At 38.6% G+C, this 22,812-nt stretch overlaps 1 protein-coding gene across 3 annotated transcripts in view; it reads left to right on the top strand.

Annotated features, from left to right (window-relative positions):
* The window catches only part of ACAP2 (ArfGAP with coiled-coil, ankyrin repeat and PH domains 2), a 59,124-nt gene extending 40,791 nt beyond the window's left edge, over positions 1–18,333 (top strand). The window contains exons 11-24 of one of the 3 annotated variants that reach the window (XM_088525548.1): positions 2,231–2,282; positions 3,401–3,501; positions 4,665–4,770; positions 5,176–5,384; positions 5,587–5,656; positions 6,678–6,772; positions 8,755–8,912; positions 9,288–9,392; positions 9,762–9,854; positions 11,230–11,417; positions 11,750–11,859; positions 12,879–12,989; positions 13,231–13,292; positions 18,021–18,333. In XM_088525548.1, coding sequence (XP_088381674.1) covers positions 2,231–2,282; positions 3,401–3,501; positions 4,665–4,770; positions 5,176–5,384; positions 5,587–5,656; positions 6,678–6,772; positions 8,755–8,912; positions 9,288–9,392; positions 9,762–9,854; positions 11,230–11,417; positions 11,750–11,859; positions 12,879–12,989; positions 13,231–13,292; positions 18,021–18,124 — 1,564 coding nt within the window. In that variant the 3' untranslated portion in view covers positions 18,125–18,333. Of the gene's footprint in view, positions 1–2,230; positions 2,283–3,400; positions 3,502–4,664; positions 4,771–5,175; positions 5,385–5,586; positions 5,657–6,677; positions 6,773–8,754; positions 8,922–9,287; positions 9,393–9,761; positions 9,855–11,229; positions 11,418–11,749; positions 11,860–12,878; positions 12,990–13,230; positions 13,293–18,020 lie in introns of all 3 variants that reach the window. The other 2 variants (XM_088525550.1, XM_088525549.1) reach the window with 2 other exon arrangements.
* Positions 18,334–22,812: the final 4,479 nt, after the last annotated feature.

Here is a 22,812-nt window from a genome sequence, read left to right as displayed (position 1 = left end):
AAAGAGGGAGATAGAGTATATTCTTATAGCACCTTCAGCCATACGTATTGTGCCTCAGAAGTTCCTGGTTGTCTCTGCCTCTGGCAGGACACTTGTGCAGTGAGCAGTGGTGTTTATTGAAACTTATTTTGAGATTATTTGTAAAGCTCGGACCCCAGAATCTTGTTACTTTGGCCTCAGTAAAATTGGTCTGCTGCAGGCATGTTGGACCTGGGGCTAACCATGTTCCTTTATATTTCAAAGCATGTGATGAAGTGGCTGTCCCCTCCTGCAGCTCCAATTTACAATTTGTAAACTCATTTATATCCCATTTATCAGAACAGAGTTTATTTACTGTAATGACTCTCTAAATATGTAAACATACCACAAATAAAGCATTGTATTAATGAAAATTAGCCATGCTGCTTAATGATTATTCGTAGGGATTTGCTCCATTGCATGTTATCTGGGAGCAGTGCTGCCTTTTGCCTTTGCCTCTTAGGCACTGCTTTTCATGTTTCTAATTGGTGTATGTTCAAAAGCAAAAAAAAAAAAAAAAAAAAAAAAAAACTGATTGTATTTTCCTTTTCTGGTCTGCTTTTTAGATCAACTGTGTGTTTAAATATTAGCCATAACCTGCCTTATGCTTGGATTAGAGGCTTAGTTACTGCATCTGGTTGTATTTTTTTCTTTTTTTTATAGATGGTAAAAGTGATACTTTTTAAATAGTGGTCAGCACTATTCCTACAGAAAAAAACATCTTGTGAAAAATTGAAAAAGTAATTTTTAATTATACTGTTTAATTATCTTAGCCCAAATAGGTGACCATTATTATGTTAGAAATCCAGTATTTAAGGAGATCCTGTTGCTTTAAAAAAACAAAACGCCCCAAAACTGCACAACATTTGAAAAGACTGATTGTTAAAAGGTAGAATCGCATCTGTCTACTAAGTACTAACTTCTATAACAGATACTAGATTTTCTGATACAGATCTAACATTTTTGTACATCTTTTATGAATCTCTCACCATTATATTTCCCTTGACTTTTTTTGGTTGTTGTTGTTCTGCTTTTCCTGAATGGCTTGTGGTGGTTGGAATATATGGAGTCCCCTTGTTACTAACCGAGTGAGCTGTATATTCAGCAGCTTAGGGAATTTGCAAGGTAGTTGCAAAATAAGGAATTGCAAGATAAGTTTGGGAAGCATCTTCGGAAGACTGTTAGCTTTAGCCAGTTAATAGTGCAGAAAAAAGTGATGTGCTGATCACATCCCCAGTGATGTATGAGCAGGGTATTGAAGGTAATGGCTTTAATAACACTACTGAATTATTATTTTTATTTTCTCTAACTTTCCTCCAATTCAAAAATATTTTGGGCATCCTAGGGGAGGTAGAAAGGATCAAACATATGTTTTTTTTCTTTTTGTTAGTTTTTTTCTTTTATATTTGATGACCTGTTGAACATGGTTGAAGATCAAGATGCTCGTAATTTTTCCTGAATATGAATAACTTCTTGTTGCTCTGCTGTTGCAGCATTATAAATTGCGTCCTATTTTTAATATTGAATTTGTTAATGAGGGATACTTTTTTTTTTTTTGTATTATCTTTTAGGTAGATTTTTATAGGATGCCTTAATTTAATCTGTTTGAAATAATTTTCTATAAAAATGAATCTTAAATTAGGAACCTACTTGTTACACTTAGATTTGGGGTTTTATTGCACAATCGTTTTTAATTTCATGATCTAAAGTTGTAAGAAATGTCAAATATAGTGAGACATTAAATACTCATACTGAGTGGCAATGGTGCCTTAGTGAATTGTTTTCTGGTTCTACTCTTGAAAATATTTCAGGAGTGAGTGGGGAGTTCTCATAGTGTATGTCTTCTAGTTTGTGGAAGTATTTGAATTGTAAATCAAGTAATCACCTAAAACTTAAGTATTTTTAACAACAAACTAAAGTGTGTGTTTTCTGAAATGAAAACGGTCTGTACGATAGCTTAACCAATGTTGTGATAACACGAATGTATTTGTTTAGGCCTTAAAATATCGAAACCTTGCTTTATCGTTGCTGTTTTGTCTCTGCCCTCTCCTTGTTTCATTCTTCTCACGGAATCCTTGTCCAGCCTGACCGCGGCATCACACGCGTTTCCTTTATGCAGTGTCTCTCTGTAGACTGTGTGTGAGCCCCTCGCAGGCGAATACGCACCGTAAAATCAATCACGTGTTGTTTGGATGTCTTTTTATTTAAATAGGCGCTGGTTCTCAATACAAAATAACCAACTTGTGTACCAGAAGAAGTTCAAGGTGGGTATCGAGAAGGGGCTTGGGATAGTTGGGTGGGGATGAGGGTTGCTCTGCTGCTCTGAGTCCTCACACTGGCTCCCCAGGTGCTCTTGATCCACCCACTTCATTCTTAGATTAATTTTTCCTATTCTAAAATGAAAGCAATACCTACAAATGTTGAGTCGTGAGTGGTAACCTGTAAGAATGTACTTTTTGTTACTGTATTTTTACCTTCTGGCAGAGAAGAGGCATGAGGGTTGTTGGAAGCTGCTGGTCCCAGAAGGCTTGTACACATCTGCTGGCAGACTAAATATTCAGAGCTGTTCTCGGAGTCATTGGGTTTAACTCCTTAAAGACTTGAACTCCCCATTACCAGATTCCCACACTCAATTTAAGCACTTAAATAAATAAATAAAATCAATTGCCAGGAAATGAATGCATGAAAAATCTCTGTTGTGAAGCAGTAAGGGATAATACATACATGTGTCTGACACTGCCAGCGTGTGGCAATTGGTAGATGTTGGTGTTTTTGCAAGTGAAAGCAAAGTTCTTGTGATGACAGCTGCCGTTTATTACAGCTGCAAATGCACCTCAATGACATTTTTTTCTTAATATTATTTGGCAGAAGCCACTTGTAGAGATACTGCTCTTCTAAAAATACTGTTAGTCCGTAATGAATATTCCAACTCAAAATATCAAAACCCACACAGCCCAGCTTTTCTTTCATATGTGCTGCTTACAATGTTGCAAAGTTCATTTACAAAGTCGCATTTTTTCTGATCGAATTCCAAGTTATCTACATCTCTTTTCAGACAGTATCTTGGAATCCTTTGAAAACTTCTCACCATATTTAAGCTGTTGATTATTTCTATTTGATTGTAGGTAAAAAGGCATTCTCCAAAGGCTCTATTTAAATTTTAATAAAATATAACTTTTAAAAATAGCTAAATATTTCTTGTGAAGTATTTCTGATACTAAATACTTAAAATTTCATCTTATCCGCTCACTTATTTCTATCATAAAACTTGTCTTAATAAAATGAACTGAGAAATTGAGACTATGAGCAACTTCTGTTTTTGTTTTTCTTCTATATGTGACTTCATTCATTCGTTTTATTCATTTTATCTTTTTTATTTCAGGATAATCCCACAGTGGTAGTTGAAGATTTGCGGCTTTGTACAGTTAAACACTGCGAAGACATAGAAAGACGTTTCTGTTTCGAGGTGGTTTCACCAACAAAGTAAGGAGAAGTGAAGGAGCTTGTGGTCATTTAAAAAAATGTTAGATTCAGTTATCTTGAAATACCAAATAAATGCGTCTCTTGGGACAGTTCAGAACAGGAAAAATATGTGAACAATTTCGTTGTTTGAAACTTTAGATCAAGCATAAGTGATGCTGTGAGAAGGGTTTCTAGTATTTAGTTTGCTTTGGATATTCAAATAATCATGCATTCTTGTGACTTACGTTTACAAAGTTGGTGGTGGTTGAGGTGTGATGACTTAGTAGTAGCTGGCACCGTCGAGCTGCTTGGTAATATAGAAAAGTCTCAGTTACTCCAGATAATTTGTAACTGGCACAATCAGATTCAAACATGGAATGAGGCTGCAGTTCAGTAATGTTAAAATACACTTCAGAACACACTAAATGGAACTACCAAATACATTTATTTCAGCTCTGTCACCACGATTTATTGGTTGTATATGGAGCAAAATGGGAGCTGTGCCAGAGCAAGGGCAGGGCGTCAATTTTATTCATTAATGACATTAGCCATGCTAACCTGATCAACCTGCTTCTAGGTTAGGATGTTATCTACACAGCTTGCTCCTATATATTCTCCTCCTAATAGATAGCAGTCCTAGCATTTGCATCTTCATCTCTGGTTCATTTTAACATGCATTTTGTTGTTGTGTGCCTGTGCTTATTCAGATCATAAGAGTTGGAAGAGTTATATGCTTCCTTTGACAGTTGGAGAGCAAAGTAGTTCCTTTTGTCAGTGGCAAGCTGCAAAGCCATTTTCTTTTGAAATCAGTGAATTAACTTTATTTTCAAGGACTGGTACTTTCATCTCATGTAGATAGTCATGGAGGTAAATTGCAGGTGAGGGTATAAAAATGAAAAATCCGCAATAATAGTTAAAACAAGTCTCATGGTTACTTGAATGCTGTCTACGTGTGTTCGCGTTACGTGGGAATGGTTTTGAAACCAGGAATTTGATGACTAAAGGGTCAGCTGCATTGTTATTCCAAAATTAATGACTTTAACTATTATGTAAGGCTTTCCAGATAATCTAATGAAGTTGATAGCTAGAAACTTTCACAAGAGTCTGAGTTTTAGCAAGCTATGTATTTTTTGATGTGAGCTTGATGGCTCTCTGTATCTGAGTGCGTGTCTGATCCGTCGCAGAAGCTGCATGCTCCAGGCTGACTCGGAAAAGCTGCGGCAGGCATGGATTAAGGCTGTTCAGACCAGTATTGCTACAGCATATAGAGAGAAAGGAGATGAATCTGAGGTAAGACTTAAACAAACAAAAATAGATCCTGACAAGGGGGGGGGGGAAACAACAACAACCCTCCTCTAAAGGCGGGTTGAAAAAAGAATCAGTTGCTAGTCTGCTCTTGGAAATGCAATGAAATCTTAAAGGCTAGTGTTTTCTCTTCCCATTTCATCTTACTAATGTTGATATGATTTTCCGTAGTGTAGTTCAAACTCATAAGATCAGTGGATACTGTTATGTTCAGTTCCAATAAGAAACTAAGGACCTTTTCAGTTCTGTGATTTTCCTAGGCTTTAAATGCAAAAGTTTCTTTTCTTGGGTTCCAGGACACAGATCTGTTGGATCTTTATTTTTTTAATTTAGTCAGTTTCATGCGCACTCTCTCCCTCTTTCTCTTTGTATTTTTTGTTTTGTTTTTAGAAACAGGAAAAGAAATCATCTCCATCTACTGGAAGTCTAGAATCTGGCAGTGAGACAAAAGAGAAGTTGTTAAAGGGAGAGAGTGCTCTGCAGCGGGTTCAGTGCATTCCTGGTAACGCTGCCTGCTGTGACTGCGGCTCGGCAGATCCTCGCTGGGCCAGCATCAACCTAGGGATCACGTTGTGCATCGAGTGCTCTGGTATACACAGGTTGGTGAGCTCTTCGAAAATCTGACTTATGCGTTGTCTTAATTAGGAAATGTAGTACTTGCCTCCCTAAATGTGCACAGAAACAAGATTAAAGATGCTTATTTTTAAGCAGAATTAAAGTAGTGGCTCTTTCTGTATAAAGCTGTCTGAAATATGACATCACATGCAGCTATGAACTAATATTTCTTTCTATGCTGATTAGGAGCCTAGGAGTCCACTTCTCAAAAGTAAGATCTTTAACACTGGATTCATGGGAACCTGAACTTCTAAAGGTATGATAATACCTTTGAAATGGGAGGTATTTATACTGCGCATCTACATCCAGGACATCAGAAACCTTGATGCAGAAAAACTTACATTCAAACCTATAGTATAATTAGCGCTTCTGAGGAGAAAATGTGTGTGTGTGTTTATCTATGTATTTGAAGCTGAAGCAGTAAGTTTCATGTGATATTTTTGACATTTAAAAACTGAAATCTCTTTCTAGACCAATAATGTAATAAGCTGGAAAAACTTGAAATACTTTTTTTAAAGGAAAGAAGGATCATACTTGGAAAATTTGGATGCCAAGTCTTAGAGTGGGGTCTTGATTTTGTAGACTTATCTGGCTTTTAAAACTTTTTATTTTTTTGCAATTGCTATCATTTGCTATGTGTGTGCAAAAATACTGTTTGGAAACATGGCTGGAAAATCAGATTATGTTGTTAAATACAGAAGTAGTAACTGGAGCATGTGTGCATTTGTGCAGTTTAACAGTTCATGCAAAGCTGCTTTTTCTAGCAGCAGTGATAGTATATTCTCTATTTTCAACAACAGAAAGATGATATAAGTAGGGATGTTTATTTTCTGTGGCTTTGAGCTTGGATTACCCATATTGCAAGAGAAAACCTGTCCTGCCTAGCTTTTGCAAATGGCAGCGCTGAACATTGTACCTGCGTATTGGAAGCAGGAACTCTGTCATTGCCAGTGGTAAACTGGGCTGTTTGTGCTGAATTCTCTTTAAAGAATTATGCACAGGCTGTTTCCTTCTGAGCATTTTCTATAGACACAACAAGTTTAATAGACAAATTTCCTCTGATTAAGATAGCAATAGAATTTAATGAATTTTCTCTTGCTAGGTGGGATGACAACTGCTATTAGTAAAAGCTAGTTTTATTTTCATGTAACACTTATGTTTAGTTTTGTCAGTGAACTCTTACTAGTGAAAAATATTGAGGTGTAAAAATAGGCAGAGTCACAGATAAGCAAACAACTGTATATAATTGTTTGAATTTATTTATTTTTGCTTCATAGCTTATGTGTGAATTAGGAAATGATGTTATAAATAGAATATATGAAGCAAGGTTGGAAAAAGTGGGAGTGAAGAAGCCACAGGCTGGAAGCCAAAGGTAGGATTTACTTTGATTTCATTTGTTTATCTTTTCCTTATGTTAAAAATATTAATTTAAGCAATTTGCATCATCCTTTAATAAAATAAAACCCAATTTATCCATTTTGAATAACTGATCTTTGTCTTGTTCTGTACCACTGTTTCTGAGTTATGTCTTTCAAATACTGTATGATTAACTCATGGAGCATTCCTCTGGTCATTTATAAGTTCTTTGCTCAAATAAGCCAGCTCTCTGCTCTAATGGCAGTTCTCATGATCTAACTCTGCATCTTTCCTTTCCACTTTTATCCTTCCCTTACCTGCTTCTCTGAAATGTGCCTTTCTTCACATGTATTTTTCTACTTCACTTTGGATTTACCTTGACATGTTCCTGGCATGTATCTGAACTTTTCACTCCAGCTTCATCTCTCCCTTGCTCTCCAGCTGATGCTGTCATTTGTAACTGCCTTCCTTTGGCTTATGTCACATCTCCACTAGCCTTTTTCACTTGCTCTTTTCCCATGTCTATCCAGTGACCCATGTCCCCATCTTAATGATTCTGAAATTTCAGTTGGTTTCTACCAGTGCTGCTGCTACCTCTTGTCTTTCCCTTTTTTTCTCGTTCTTGCAGAAGTGCATCTAGTCTCTCAAGCAAGGCCTGCATAAATTCTTTGTCTGTTTGTTGTTATCTCATGCTGCAAACATGGCACTACCTGTGTGTTCCACATTAACTTCTCTTTGGCTTTACAGGTTCTTTCTTGACTCATACCAGGGTCCACAATCTACCATGTTCTTGGATTTGGTTGTGGCAGTCTCAGACCATGACTCTTAATCTGGGTGATTTTACTTTTAATAGTAGTTTAGCCATAATTCATACTATTCTTTTCCTTGCTGCCTCCTTGAGCCTCCAGCTTTAAAATGTGCTGCCACTTAACTATCTTTAGGATTCCTTTTCTTTACTCTTTTGTGCGCTGATCACCCGAGATCTCTGTCTTCTCTAATTAACCTTTAGTGGGTTTGTGTTACCTCTGTTGCTTCTCTTGGCCCCTCTCTGCTTGTCTCATTCACTCCTCCTTTTTCAGGTCTTACTTCCAGCTTTCAATCAAAAGATACTTCTTTCCCTGGCGTCCTGCTCTCTCACCAGTGTGGACATGCTGATTCCTACTTTGCCGTCTGCTTAGTACCCTCTCAGCCAGCTCTGCCTGGTCTCAGAGGTGCTCCTGGAAGGAGTCTGTGGTTGTCTTGACTTTTTGTTTGCAGTTGTTCTTGAGCTCAGCTTCTGTTCCTGGATCCTCAGAGTGCTTTCTTCTCCCCATCTTCATCCTGCCTTACACATGAGCTCTGTTGCTTTACAGCAACTTTCTGCTGGCAGGGGCAGGAGACTTGCTAGATGTTCCTGCCAGGGACAAATGCTTTACAGCCATTTCTGTTGTAGCATCATTACAATCCCTTTCATTAATCCCTACTGTTGCATATGTGTCTGTCAATGGTACTTGGGGGTTATGAGAAAAGTATTTGAAATAGATTATGCTGTTGGTGGCTGGGTGTCCCCAGGGCTTTGATTGTTATGTCGCCCTGATATTTCATTACCAAATATTGTAATTTACATTTACCTAAGAATCTGTATATATTCTATATTAGTTGATTTTTAACAAGATGAAATTCCTTTATAAATGATTAGTACCAAGAAATAAGGTAGAGTAACTAATGCTAATTTCTTTTGCATTACTTTCAAAAGTTTTCCAGCTGGAAGGACTGTGTATACACTGCATATAAACTTAAAATACTTTTATTTTGAAGTTTATGCAAAACTTGATCAAGAGTCCAAGAAGTGAGACAAAGCAATCTTCCTTTTTCTGAAAATGTGCTGTAAGAGTGTCTTATGTGCAATGTCAAGCTACAGAGGTTTTCTAACTGGCTTTATATGAAATGGCCGTGCTTATAAGAATGAATAGAATAAAATGATAGCTTGCTAACTCCTGGGATTTTTGTGTATGACAGGCAAGAGAGAGAGGCATACATCAAGGCAAAATATGTGGAAAGGAGGTTCGTAGAGAAGCAGCTTGCACCAGTACCTCTGCTTGAATCCGGAACAAAAGCTTTGCCTCAAAGTCAAGAGGAGAAAAGGCAGAGTGGCACTGAAAAATCCCTTTTGTCAGGTGAACAAGGTTCAATGTCCCACAAAGGTATTTAGGTGCTTCTCTTGTTAGATAAAGTAAACATGTTCTCTTTTAAAGTGATTTTCTGTCTTTACTGATATGCTGCCTCACACAGGTAAATTAGAACCCTCTCCTAATGGGTTGTAGCCTAGTTCAGAAGCGTGGGAGAAAAAATGGCAACTTTTGACTTGTTCAGGGATGTGCACTATTTTAGGTGGGAAGAGTTTGTGAAGTGGGGGTGCTTATCATTCAGAAACATATTAACCACCTTCTTTCCTCGTATTTTCATCCTTTTAATTTTTTCCAATGACGTTCTTTCCTGGCCTATCCCTTCCTTACTGCCTGCTTTGTGCTTTGCTAACTTGCATGTCCCAGCGGTTGCTGTAAGTAGCGACGAGGCGAGGCGGGAGTCTCTGTTCTGTCCTGATGAACTAGATTCACTCTTCTCCTACTTTGATACCTCTTCAAAACTACGTAGTAGTAAGTACTATGGCTATGGCGTGTTCAGTGTTTGCACTGGTGATCCATTGTGTGTTGTGGCCATCTCCCTGCCTTTAATCCATTGTCTCCAGGCTACTGCATTGCTTAGTGTTCTCATGAAATAACTTAAGCTTTTTTACTTATCCTGATCCTTTACCTTCTTAATCTTTGTGAAATTTATTTTTGTTAAAAATGTTATGGTTGAATGTGTAATTTCAGAGCTTCTACGGAAATGTTAAGAATATTGAGTCATTGAAAAATAATGATAAATTCAGGACCAAGTATAAGAGCTTGCTTTATTATCATGGTATTTGTGAAGAGTAGATAGCTTATAGTCTGCATAGTAATTACCATTTCTTCCCCAAACAGTAAGAAGCAGTGACAGTGGGATCCATCAGAGTGCTGATGACAGCAGGGAACACCTTGCCTCTACTATATCAGCTAACAGTTTGTATGAACCAGGTGTGTTGGGCTTTGCATTTCAAATGAAGGTTTAATCACTTCTCTCTGACAGCAAGTAGATTAGAACTTAGTGATACAGCTCATGTGTCATCCTGATTGAAACATCACTTTAACAAGCATGGTAGTTCCTTGAGTAAACTTTCTTTCAAGCTTGGTAGAAAGAATAACAGAATACACGATTGATCTAAATTAGTTCAAAGAATACATCCATTTTTCTGTCAGAAGGTACTCAGCTGTACCTTTGTTTTTAACATATAGGGCAATGCTGCATTTTGATGCAGATGAACTTCCATAGAAATATATTTCTTTATGAATAGCTGAATCCTTGGAGATGGAGTTCCTGTTGAGTTACAGATTGTTCAAGTATCTCAAAACCTACTATCTTGCTTAATTTTCTTCTGATTTCTGCCTTTCTATTCAATTTACCACCTCTTTAAATGCTACTTATCTTTATGCAAATTTCTACAAATTGATGGAATTATTTAATATCTCGTATTACCATTCTAGACTGACAGATGTATTAAGCATGGCTTGTTCACTGCTATCAAAATATCCAAAACACTTATTTATAAAGCAGGCATGTGCCTTTTTTTTTTTTTTTTTAAGGGCTTTTCTGAGGTACGTGTTAGATCCAGTACTTTACAGTTGTGGTTTCTAGGCAAGTTGCATGTGGCTTGGATATTTTGAGTGCATTGTAGAAGTCCTTTTGGGATGCTGCAATTAAGGAAAGTTTATATAAAAGTTACTACATCAGACTTCAGTCTGTTTAACTTGTGTTGAACTGAAAAAGATCATTCTTTAGTCAAAAAGATTATATTCCTAGGAAGTAATCGGTATGTGATGGAAGTATATTTCAATTAAAATGGCCTTTCACAACAGTATTAGCTTACTTATATTCAGGTGTTTGATGCTGTTGCAAATAAAGATACATTTGAATGACTCATTTTTTTTAATAGTTGATATTTATTTTTATAGCCTTGTTGTATAGGATAAAACATATTACTTGATTGTCTCATTTCTGAGAAGTGATTAGAGCTTGGGTGAAGGATATTGATGAGTACCACTAACATGAAGATGATGATCTTACTGGGCAGTAGTAACTTTGTGAAGTGTCTGTGCCTGACTGCTGGAGTAGAGCTAAAGGTGTCTTTGACTTACTTTGGCAGACAGGGGCAGCAGTGCAGAATATTGTGTTCTGCAAAGTCTGAGCTACCTCATGCCGGAGAAGTGATAATTTCAGTCCGAATTCTAGGAGGATGCTTGGCAAAAGCAAGAATTAGATAAGTTTTTTTTACACACACGTGCATACACACACGCACGCTTACTTATACATATATGTGTGTGTGCACGTATATATGTTTATTTTCCCTTTCAGAGGCAGACAAGCAAGAGCCTTCAGTGCTGTGTGATTCCAAACAGTTCAATCCAGGACTGCAGCTTTATCGAGCAGCCTTTGAGAAGAACCTTCCCAATATGGCGGAAGCTTTGGCCCATGGAGCTGAAGTGAACTGGGTCAACGTAGAAGAGAACAAAGCGACGCCGCTCATCCAGGCCGTGCGGGGGGTGCGTGATCTGCAGCACGGCCACTAATGGGGAAGAGGAGACGGGAAACAGAATAATACGGAGATTCCCTATCACTGTTCACTAGTGAAAGGTCATGGGACAGTGGAGTTGTCTTTACAAAGTTCTCTCAAAATTGTTTCTGAGCTTTTTTTTTTTGTGTGTGTGTGTGTGTGAATGTTTTATTTGGGGTTATATAACCTAGCAGTGTTTTAAGATTAGAGGCAGGTCCCTTTCATTTCCTTTACCACAGGGCACAGTGAGAAGATAGAACAAGATTTGGCTCTGTTTCTAGCGATTTGGCGCTAAGTTGTTTCTCTGCTTTCATTCCACAGGGTTCTTTGGTTACTTGCGAATTCCTGCTGCAGAATGGTGCCAATGTGAACAACAGGGATGTGAAAGGAAGAGGACCCCTGCACCATGCCACGCTTCTAGGACACACTGGGTAATTACTGTTCCAGAACTTGTAAATGTCCAGATTTGCTCTGGGAGTTAATTTGAGACTCCTTCAAATCCCCAGATACATGGACCTTTTAAGATATTTCATATAATCCAGATTTTTCTTAACTTTTTTTGATGAACAAGAAAATAACATTTTAAGTCAGCAGCCTTATCTAGCAAAACACTCTTATAAACAATTAAATCCATTTTGTAAAAACATGTATTTAATAATGCTTAGAAATACTGTGATCTTCTAGTGCAGATGTGACATGCATTTTAGTTTTTAGAGAATGAGAAGCAGGTAGGAGAAATAGGTGGTGAATGAGGACCAGGGCTGTTTCTGGTTTACTTCTCTGGTCTTTTACCAAGTGTATCATTTCAAATTGTACTATGTACAAAATGTACACATCTTGACTATTGGAACGATGAATTCTGAAAGTCCTGTGTGCCAACGGGATACAAATGAAAATGTAATAATAGGATTTGCAGTGCCAAGACTCTTTGCATGTCTGAATTCTGACAAGTGTTAGTTGACAGCTTGAGACTTGTGAAGAGGTAAACTCTGTCAGTATGCCCTCTCTGTATAAATGAATAATGGCAGTAGCACAGAAAAAATATGGAATCAGTCTCCACTGGTGTAATGGACATCAGCTTTTCAGGATTCTGTGCTGTATCGATGCATCCTGCTCACTGACTCTCTTCCCTGATGGTAAAATGGATGAGGTCTTATGGTTCTGCAGTCTGAGATGACACAGGAAAGTCGAAGCCTGCTGTTAAATGGTTTAATTCCTCTTTGTCCCAGCATGATTTGACATCTTACCTGTTCTTTTAATGTGGATTAAATAACTGTAGATTTTTCTTAGTGCCATGTTAATGCAGCACTACTGACATGGTGCTTCTGTGACCTGTTCAAGAGACTTTTAATAGTTTAAGCTGAACATACTGCATCTAGTTTGTTTGTTCAATTGCTCTTGTTTTCTTTTGTTGATCTGGAAATTATTCTTCAATGCTTTTTCTAAACAGACAAGTGTGTTTATTCCTGAAACGAGGAGCAAACCAGCATGCTACTGATGAAGATGGGAAAGATCCGTTGAGTATAGCTGTAGAAGCTGCAAATGCAGATATTGTAACATTGTAAGTCACTTACTTTGCTTTTAACTAGGTAATAGGTTTTCCTATTCTGCTTTCAAGTTTAATATGTAAGTCATGGCAAAATTCTTCTGCATAGAAGCACAGAGAGCAATAAAAGAAAATTGAAGTGGGTGCCTTTCAATAGTTGACCTCGCTAATGAGATTGAGAAACAAACTGTAGTTTTTGGATTGCACTCCCTTTCAGTGCCTTAAACATGATATCCTTTTGTTTTCTAAACCACAGGTTGCGTTTAGCAAGGATGAATGAAGAAATGCGTGAATCAGAAGGACTGTATGGACAGCCAGGTCAATACTCTACTAATAACCATACTGAGATGCAGTATAAGAAATGTATTCAGGAATTTATCAGTTTACAATTAGATTCTTAGTTTTGGAGCAAAATTTAAAGTAGCATCATACAAAATGTTTTTTATAAACAGCATATACGTGTTCAAGCAATGTTGAAATTCACTGTTGTACTGTCTCAGATTATTCAGAGTACCTGAAAGGAGTGTTTAAAAAACATAACTGTAGTCATGTATGTTAGTACCTACATTACCGGTCTGGTTTGCTGTTAGCTCTTTAGAGTTTTCTACTATTGACATTCCACTGAAGTTCATGCCGTGTTAGGATTTACCTGATGTTATTTGATAGCAGCCTTTTAACCTTGGTTGCTCAGCAACAGTCAAGGAGTTTCTTATTACAGGATATCATATTTTTTTTCTGCGGACTTTTAAAAAATCAAACAAAACGAGCCCCAAACTTGCACACTGCACAACAGTTATTTAAAACAATAGGCAGAAATAGAAATCGAGTATTTCTTCAAAATTTATTTTTCATATTTTATTTCTGAAATGAATAACATCAAACAATATACGTATTTTTGTACAAAATTGGCAAACACTTAACCCAATTTTTAGAAGAAAGTAACAAATTCCACCTAATGAATGTGTACAACTTATTCTTGAGCACTTGGTCTCAATTTATGTCATGTTCTAGTGTGCTATTTATTCAAGCCATTTCTTCTATTATGGTATACTTCTAAAGGACTGAGTCTAAGCTCATGCAAACATCAATAACGTAGATGATGAAGTTTTAGCTAAAAGCATGTAGTAACTGGCAGTAGTGAAAGCAAAACCTTCCCTTTTCAAGGCTTGATCTTTCATGGTGCTGAGTACTCTGGGCTCCCTCCTGAGGAGCCCTCATGCGTTTTCCATCTATTTATGAAGCTTGTTTGCTTATATCCTTTACCACATTGGGACTGGGTTATCCACAAGCTGCAAGGTTGAGTCTCATGCCAATATCTCAGATGAACTCTATAAAGTAAACCAAATTCATGGTATGACAAAGGTTCTCCTGAAGGAAAGATTTTTTGAATTGATCTTTAAACAAAACTCAAGTCATTTGAATTAAAACAGAAGTACTCTAGACAGCCATTTGAGTAATTTCTCTGTGAAGCAACAGATAATTAACAAGCAAACACTGGTTTGTGAGCTTAAATGAAGAGGAATTCCCTCCTCAAAGTGCTGCATACCACAGATCTCAGTCTATTGCCTATTTTTATGACCATTTTGAATGTAATGCTCTTCCCTGATTGTAAAGTGTAATTCATCACTGACAGACTAAAGGTTACAAATACCAATATATTACTTTTGATTTTAGTTTTCAAGAGATAACACTTACCAGTTTCAAACAGTACAATGCATTTCTTTTGAGGGAGGGAGGTATTTTAATTCAAAAGCTTTGTGCAAAAATAATAAATTAATGTAATGAATCATTTTAATTGACATGTCACATATCTAAAAGTATGAGAAATTAGAAATTGTGTAGTATGTGCAAAAATCCAAAATTTGTTACTGAATGTTAAAAGGTTTTCCTTTATTTTCATTCATAATAATACAGGCATTATTTAAACAGAAACATGAATGTGTGTTTAGACTGGAGGAGTTGGGATGTGCGGGGAAGAATGTTTTCCCTGACATCTTGTTTAAAAGACTTTTTAGACAGCTGCTTCAGACAGGTAGATGAATCAAAACGCTAGCTGAGGCTTTGATTTTAAAATATCTTGCTGCGTGTTTTTTATCAGTTTAAATTACATTAGAGCTTGGAGACTATCATTGATACAAGGATGTAATTTATTGTGGATATTGTACAGGCAGATCCTGTGAGAATCTCTGGTCCTTGTAAATGGGCCCTGGCGAGCAGAGCCCGCACAAGGGCCGGGGCTTCCCCAGAGCCGAGGGAGGATCAGCGGAGCCCTCAACACAGAGCGCAGGCCGTGGCGCGGTGTTCCCACCGGGACCGCTCGCTGCATCTGCTGGTGGCCTTAGCTGCTCTCCTCCATTCCTGGCTTGAAGTTGCTTTGAAAGTTGGGATTCATGTCTGTGAGGCATGGCAGAAATGCTGCTTAAAATTGCAAGCCTCGCTGCTGTCATGGCATGTAGTATCTTCAGCTGGTTAGCAAGAAGGAAGGTCTATTTCACAGCAGTTGCCTGTCAAAATATCTTCACTACCCTTATTTTATCACTCCTCTTTTCTGAAATTACAATTTTAGAAGAAAATAAGGATTTTTGAAGATGACTATATGCTAGGTGGAAGCTCTTCAAGGGTAAATATTGATGCAAGTTTGTTGTCATTGAGGTAAAGTGACCCACATCCTTATCTACTTCAGAGTGCTGTTGTTGAACTATAGTATAACTAATGGCATTAACATTTCTGATTTAAAGATACCCTGTGGGTTTGAGCTATTGAGGGAATGTATATATTACTTTGAAAGCTTTGAAATATGTCTTCCAACATATTCTCAGAAAGAAGGGAGCTAGCTGAAACTAGCTTGTTTGAAAAAATGTGCATTTCTGGTTGTTGAAGCCATATGTGCTATGGTACTATTTCTTGTGTAAACTTGAGTGCTCACCTTCTGGTGCTATGGTATGTCTGCTAACTATCTGACGTTAGTATTGCTACTCTTTCCTCCTATGTCTTCTTGAATGTATAACTTGTGCCTTTTAAGTTACTCTGGTGTTAAATGGTAAAGCAGTGCTATAGTATTTTTGTATATAAAAACTGCACTTTAGGGAAAATCTTGCTTGGAAAGCAAATTTCCAGAAGTAAACTTTTAAGATTTTGAAATAGGGTTTACAGTATTAAATATTTTAAGGCAGCATTACAGGCAAGGGGCACTTTATTTAATATTTTTGTATGTAATATTTTTGTTATCATCATATAGCCAAAAATAGAGCCACAGATATATGTTGCAGAAATAACTTTTTTCTATCAAGTTTATTTGAAAGAGCCAAATACAACAACTTTAACTATAGTACTAGCTCACCAGTGGAACCCAATTCTGTATTAAAAGCGTAATTGCTTGCATTATATAAGTTTGATTCTGGTTTGTGCTTTACACAGCTACTTTGAATGTTCACAACTTTTCATTCTGTGCTTATCTCCCAGTGCAAGCAATTATTGGAAGTTGTGAAAATATTGTGTGTGTGCCTGTTTCATCTCAAGAACATAATAGAAAGTGAGCCCGAGAATCAAAAGGAAAATGCAGTAGAAGAAAGGTTCAAGTAGTGTAGTTTTCAGTTTATTTATCTATTAAAAACCGAGAAAAAAATCTATGTTAAATATATTTTTTAATATAAACCATAATGCTATGTCGAACACGTTTGGAAAGTCCATTGTTATTTCTGAAAGTGTTTGCAAATTTATCTCAAATGCCTAAAAAGGTAATAGTTTTGGTACTGGAAATGTACATTAAAAATAGCTGAATAATGAAATTATTTTGGAAAACAAATTTTTTTTCCGTACAGTTTTTTATTATCATATTAATTTCAATGAACATTTTATTAAAAGACTTAAGCAGTGCAATATTATATTACATTTAGTTTCTGTACCATTCTATTGGAAAAAAATCTTTATCATGCTCAATGTATGTGATGGGAGAGATCTTTGTGTTGTTGTGTTGGCTTTGCCACAGTGTTAATCAAACTGTCAGCAAGGAACAGGAGTGCAGCTTTGTTCTTGGGAACAAGACAATCACATTTGGACAGCTGCGTCTTTCCAAATTGGATGACAAAATGTCTATTATGTATTTAATTCCCCTTCAAGTCAGTACAGTGTAATTAATGCTTTTAAATGAAACCTGAACTCAAGGCTGCAGATTTAAGCAGCCTAGAGGAATCAGGTGCTTGTGTCCATGTTGGAATGGTAGAAAATGGCAGTGATTCAGCAACTCATCACTCCCGGATGCACCTTGCTGTGTAGGAATGTCCATGGGAGGGAAGGAGGCCAGGGGAATGTGCTGGGCACTCTCCTTTTGGGATGGATCCGTGCTAACAGCCAGGCCGTGCTTAAATGTAGAGCGAACGGTAAAGGCAGGAAACTTGAAAATGTTTAAGATTGTCACTGTGTTTATAGAGAAAACCTGCAGCTATAATGAATGTCCAGAAATGTGTGTTTAAAAAAAAATGCTAAAGCAGCAGACAAAAATAATTTATTAACATTAATTTCCCAATTATATAGGGTGGTTTTTTATGCTATGGTTTGCTAACCATTGCTTTCATGGAGAGTTGTGTTGTAAGACTTCTGCCCCTGCCTCAAGTAAATCCTTATTTATGTTGTAATTCTACTTTCATGAAGAGACCCCTGCTCAGCACTTCCTTTCAGAAACAGATATTTTATTCTTTAGTAGCTAATAAACATTTTTCTTTTACATTGCTTTACACTGCTTGCATTTTCCTTTCTAACTTTGAACTTTCCTCTGTGTGGCTGCCTTTGAGGTACTGTCAGGTATAGTCTGGCTTTGTTTAATTTGCTTCTCCAGAATGTGCATGCAATTAAACAGTCTCAAAGAGTCCCCATCAGCGCCATTCCATCTGTAAGCAGTCCTTGTTTGAATGCAAATGTTGTTAAGTAATTAATTGGTAGCACATTGAGGCATTTGTTCTGTGATGTATGATGTTAACCATCATAAATGCTTGAAACTTATTTTTTTTCTTTCTTTTTTTTTTCTTTCTTTTTTTTTTTCCTATTTAGGAGATGAAATTTATCAGGACATTTTTCGTGACTTTTCTCAAATGGCATCAAATAATCCAGAGAAGCTAAACCGTTTCCAGCAGTCAGATTTACCGAAGTCCTAAGTGTCAAGAAGAAAAAGAACCAAACCTGATCCTTCTCTTAGAGTGCAAGTTTTTCGTCCTTTTGTTCTTTTTTTTTTTTTTTTTTTAATGGATGAATTATATACATTTTGCTAAGTATTTAATAGTTTGAATAAATTGACCACTCCAGTGTAGCTTTAGACTGTGGTAGCTGGGGAAATAAATGTCTTCTGGGGAAATGTTGCTCTACAGTCCATATACCTCAGCAGTTGAAGAAAACGCTTTAAAAAAAAAAAAAAAAGTGACAAAATGATTAGATGGCCTTTGCTACTGGATATTTGCTGCCGTCAACAGTCTCGCTGTTGCCATAAAGAACAGGCCTCCGGCCAAGAAATCTTAATTGTTTTTTTTCTCAGTCTATTTGAAAGGGAAATCGGATAGTAACTTACTGAATTGTCCTTTGATTTGTGAGCCCATTGATTACCAGATCTTGTTCCCACACTGATCCTGGTTAGTGGTAGACTGTTAATAACTAGACATAGTAACTTAAGCTCTTCTGCAAGCTCTTTTTTAGTGCAAACTTTACCACCAGGCTGGCCTTTATGCTCGTGACTGCGGGCCAGTCACAAGAGGTATACCTGGAAGGACCAAATTTCTAAGAGCAGTCTATTTTTGTTTTTTAATTTCTTTCAGTGAAGGAAGCTTTTTCTTTTAGATGAGCGTGCAGAGCCTTTCATGAAAAAATAAATTTGATCCTGCTGGCTGTGATGTGGGGTTTTTATTTTTCTTTTCCCCTCATCTAGTATCTTGACAGTAACATTAGAAACTTGAGATATAAGAGTAAATATTGAGCCAAAGGACGTTTTGTGCAGAGTTGTCATGTGACGGCTGTGTGTCAGCTTTTCCCTTTGCTGTTCTCAGTATTAGCACAGAGCCAGCTATAACTAAAAGCACTTGTGTAATGCAGACATCTTAAATTTAGGCCAGTTGACTCTCTTTATCACAGCATTTATAATATAATCTGAAAAACTGTATATACATGCTTGTTCCCTAAGGCATGCAGAACAAAAAGGGAATTTACCAAGTAACAAGTGAGCGTAGTCCCCAGCAGTACTTACTCTGAGGGCAGCAACCCAGGATTTTTCAGTAAGCTTCACTCTGCAGATGCGCATGCGTCAACGATGTCTGTAGAGATATACTCATGTATGAAGATACTTAATATCTAGATAACAATCTCCTGAAGCTCCAAGCCAGCAGATGCAATTCTTTATGCTCTATTTGTTTTGAAAATTTTGGGATAATTTTTAGGTAAAGTAAAATCAATGTGAATTGTTTTTATATAGTCCTTATGAACCATAGCAGTGTGCTAGCCTGCTGTTCAAGTGTATTTGGGAAATGAGCAATCATTTTTCTCAAGCTGACTTAGCCAAAATGGGTTTTTGTAAATTGTGGTAAAATTAAACTTTCTAGCATGTTATTTGTAACAAACTATTTTATGTATTTATCATTTTGCAGCAAATGTATAACAACACATCAAATATGGATGATTCTTGATGCTGAACTAATGGCATTTTAGAAGTATTTTGATAAATACTTCTTCCAAGTAGAAGCATCTTACAAAACAGCTCTTGCTTTGTATATGGTATAATTATGCTGTGAAAAGCTGTTTCTGCCCATTTAAAAAGTGCATTTACTTTGAGTATTAAGAAACTTAATCTCATCTGCAAGCGGTAACTTCTAATAAGCTGTTTTTAAATACCTGTGTATGAAATGTATCTGATTTGTGAGTCCTCATGTGTAATACTTAAGAACAGTAGATCTTTAGTTACTAGATCTTAGGAAACAAAATTCCCAGTGTACAGATGGGACAATGTAAGATACAGCTATGTATAGCATAGACTTTAAATATATAGTGTTTTCTAAAGATTCATGTCTCCTGTAGCCTATGTGACAGGCAACATACATGGTGATCGGCTGTACTGTAAAGCTTAATGGCATAATCAGTCTCTGACTGGGAAACCATCTCAGAGGTGCCTTTGACCTTGGGGTGATCGACCTGTTCATGTTCAGTGGCCTGTGCTTGATCTGCAGGTTTGCTCCTCTTTCCAGGAGCTCTGGAGCTGCAGTGATTCGGGGTGGATGTGACGCCCTTGAGCCTGCAGGCTCCTTCCCTGCCCCTTTAGGTACGCTGGGATACCTGGTGTGAAATGCACCCGCTTGAAGCATTTCTCAGACCAGGCGCGACACACGCGTTAGGATGTTCCTTGTCAGCAAAAGTGAATATGCCATTAAGCTGTGAAATGCATTGAGGGTTTGTTTCTGTCGGCCAGCGGCAGGCTCAGGGCTCCAGGGCCCCTGTACTCTGCAGGATGCAGCCCTTGGGCATAGAGCACATGTCCGAGTCTGTGCCGAAGGGTGGGAGTTGCCTGTCAAGTTCTAGATCAAGATCTAGTGTTCTGCTGAGTAGTACTAGGAAACCTCTGTTTTTATTACAGTATGAATCTGAATATAACTTGAATTCTAGGTAGAAAAGCTCTGCTCTGTGTTAACCTCATCTTGTACCATGTACTGGCTCATGGGAAACTTCAATTCCAGTTCAGGTTTCTCTGTAGGCATGAAATATAATAGCTCACAATCAGTGGGATGCAAAACACCATATTCTTAATGTAACTTAAAATAATGAGCATTCATAGGGATTTTCAATAACTTTACCATATGAGTCACAAATGGCTTTTATTATGTTCCTCCTAGTCAGGCCTAGATCAAGTGTTCCTGAAGTCTCCTGGAAAGACAAATGTGTAAGAGCTCAACATACTCCCTGACCTCTTGATTTCAGAGGTTTAATTTGCTTATGTTGCATGTTAAGTTTTGACATCTGTGTTGTCTCATTAGTGGTCTATACTGTTTTGATCGTTTGATTAGGTTTTCTATTTTATGGAATGATACCCTATTTTCTATCGGTACTGTGCATATAAACATAGATATTTCTGAATTACCGTACTGAACAATGCCACTGAATTATGTTTGACATGGAAATTGGTTCCCATTTCATGTTTGAGTGACATGGTTGTCTATAGAAGTCTTTGCTTTCACAAGCTGCACATATTGTAGTTTGCACATACATTCCTGTTCATTAATACATTGTAGATCTTGGCTTCCTTTCCTCCCTCTACCGATCAGGATAAAATCCAGCAAGTCACCAAAATCAGCGGCAGTTCTTCCACTGTTTTCGGAGGCTTTGCATTGTACCTTATAACCTTAGTGTGTTAAAGGATCCTGTCATTAATATTGTATTTTCTACTCCCTAGAGGTCTCTATTTAACCTGTTTATGTGCAGAGCTGAAATAGCTTTAGAAAAGGGAACCAGCCTTCCACCTGCTGCCTGCACATCCTCCAGTACAACAGGAAGTTTCTGCTGTTTTGCATTAGGATGTCAGTGCACAGCATGTTATCAGGGTTCTTTGAATGAGCAAAAACTTTGCAGTACTAAAAAGGTGAGAAACTTGGGTAGGTAAAAGACTGCCTATTCCCCATGGCTGCAGAAAAGTACCACACTCCTGCTTTAAAGTGTGCCCATTAACTTTGCATTTTAATAATGCAGAATATCTAACTGGCACAGTGACTAGGAAAGGATCATTTGATGGAATTCAAAATAACTCATGAACACCTGATATGCGGGGAGCACTTTTTTATGCTGTTAAACCGATTAAGCTAATTGTTGATGTACTGAGTATTTGGGAAGTCAGTTTTGAAAACTCCGCGCTGTCCCTTCGCACACCCGGACTGCCCCCTCGTGTCCCTGTGCTCTGCCCACGAGGCAGCACCCGCGCAGGGCCCTGCTGGGCAGAGCCTGCTGCTCCCCCTTGGATCTATCTCTTTCTCCTGCCTCGCTTCCCAGGACAGAGGAGCAAAGCGCCTGCCCTCTTTTGTATTTTCATCCAAGATTTCCCATGTTTTGATGGAAACTGCTGGGACATCTTTGTTTCCTCATGCTGCCCTGTCCGTCTCTTTGGAACACATGCTCTTTTCTCCACCTTCCTGCCTCCGCCTTAGCCGTCTCCCTGTACAGCCTCAATCCCGGAGCGCCCGTGTGCAGAAGGAAGCTGGAGCTCCTGCCCCTCGGCCTTGGATGCAGCCTGTCCCGGTGGAGGAGGGAGGAACCTCTCTGCACCGCGTGTAGCCGCGCGCCTGTACAGTGTGTAAGGACTGTAAATACCGGACTCCATTAAACCTTGGTACCTTTCCTGCGCTCCCGCCGCGCCTCTCTCGCCGGGGGGCGGGGCCAGGGTCAGGGGGGGGTCCTTAAGGTAAGGGGCGGGGCCTAGGCAAGCCTCGGGGCGGGCTGCAGCTGCATGGGGCGTAGCTTTGTATGGCGGGGGGGCGGTTCCTGGGGGGCGGGACTTGGAGGCACGAATGGGCGGAGCCTGCGGAAGGAGGCGTGGCCTCGTGTGGCGAAGGCGCCGTGCTTCGGGAGAGGGCGGGGCCTCGTGCTCCGAAAGGGTGGTCCGTGCAGGAGGGGCGGGGCCTCGTGACTCGAAAGGGTGGTCTGGGCAGGAGGGGGCGGGGCCTCGTGCAGCGAAGGGGCGGTCCGTGCGGGAAGGGCGGGGCCTCGTGCCACGAAGGGGCGGTCCGTGCGGGAGGGGGCGGGGCCTCGTGCCGCGGCGGCGCGCAGCATGGCGGCGCGCAGCATGGCGGCAGCGGCGGCGCGCGCGCGGCGGCGGTAGCGGCGC

Source organism: Tinamus guttatus, unplaced genomic scaffold, assembly GCF_059628265.1.
Source record: "Tinamus guttatus ecotype Peru unplaced genomic scaffold, ASM5962826v1 Tinamus_guttatus_pri_ptg000227l, whole genome shotgun sequence".
In the NCBI taxonomy this organism is placed as follows: domain Eukaryota; kingdom Metazoa; phylum Chordata; class Aves; order Tinamiformes; family Tinamidae; genus Tinamus; species Tinamus guttatus.
Note: the sequence above shows the minus strand (reverse complement) of the source record. Positions and strands in the feature narration are given on the sequence as shown.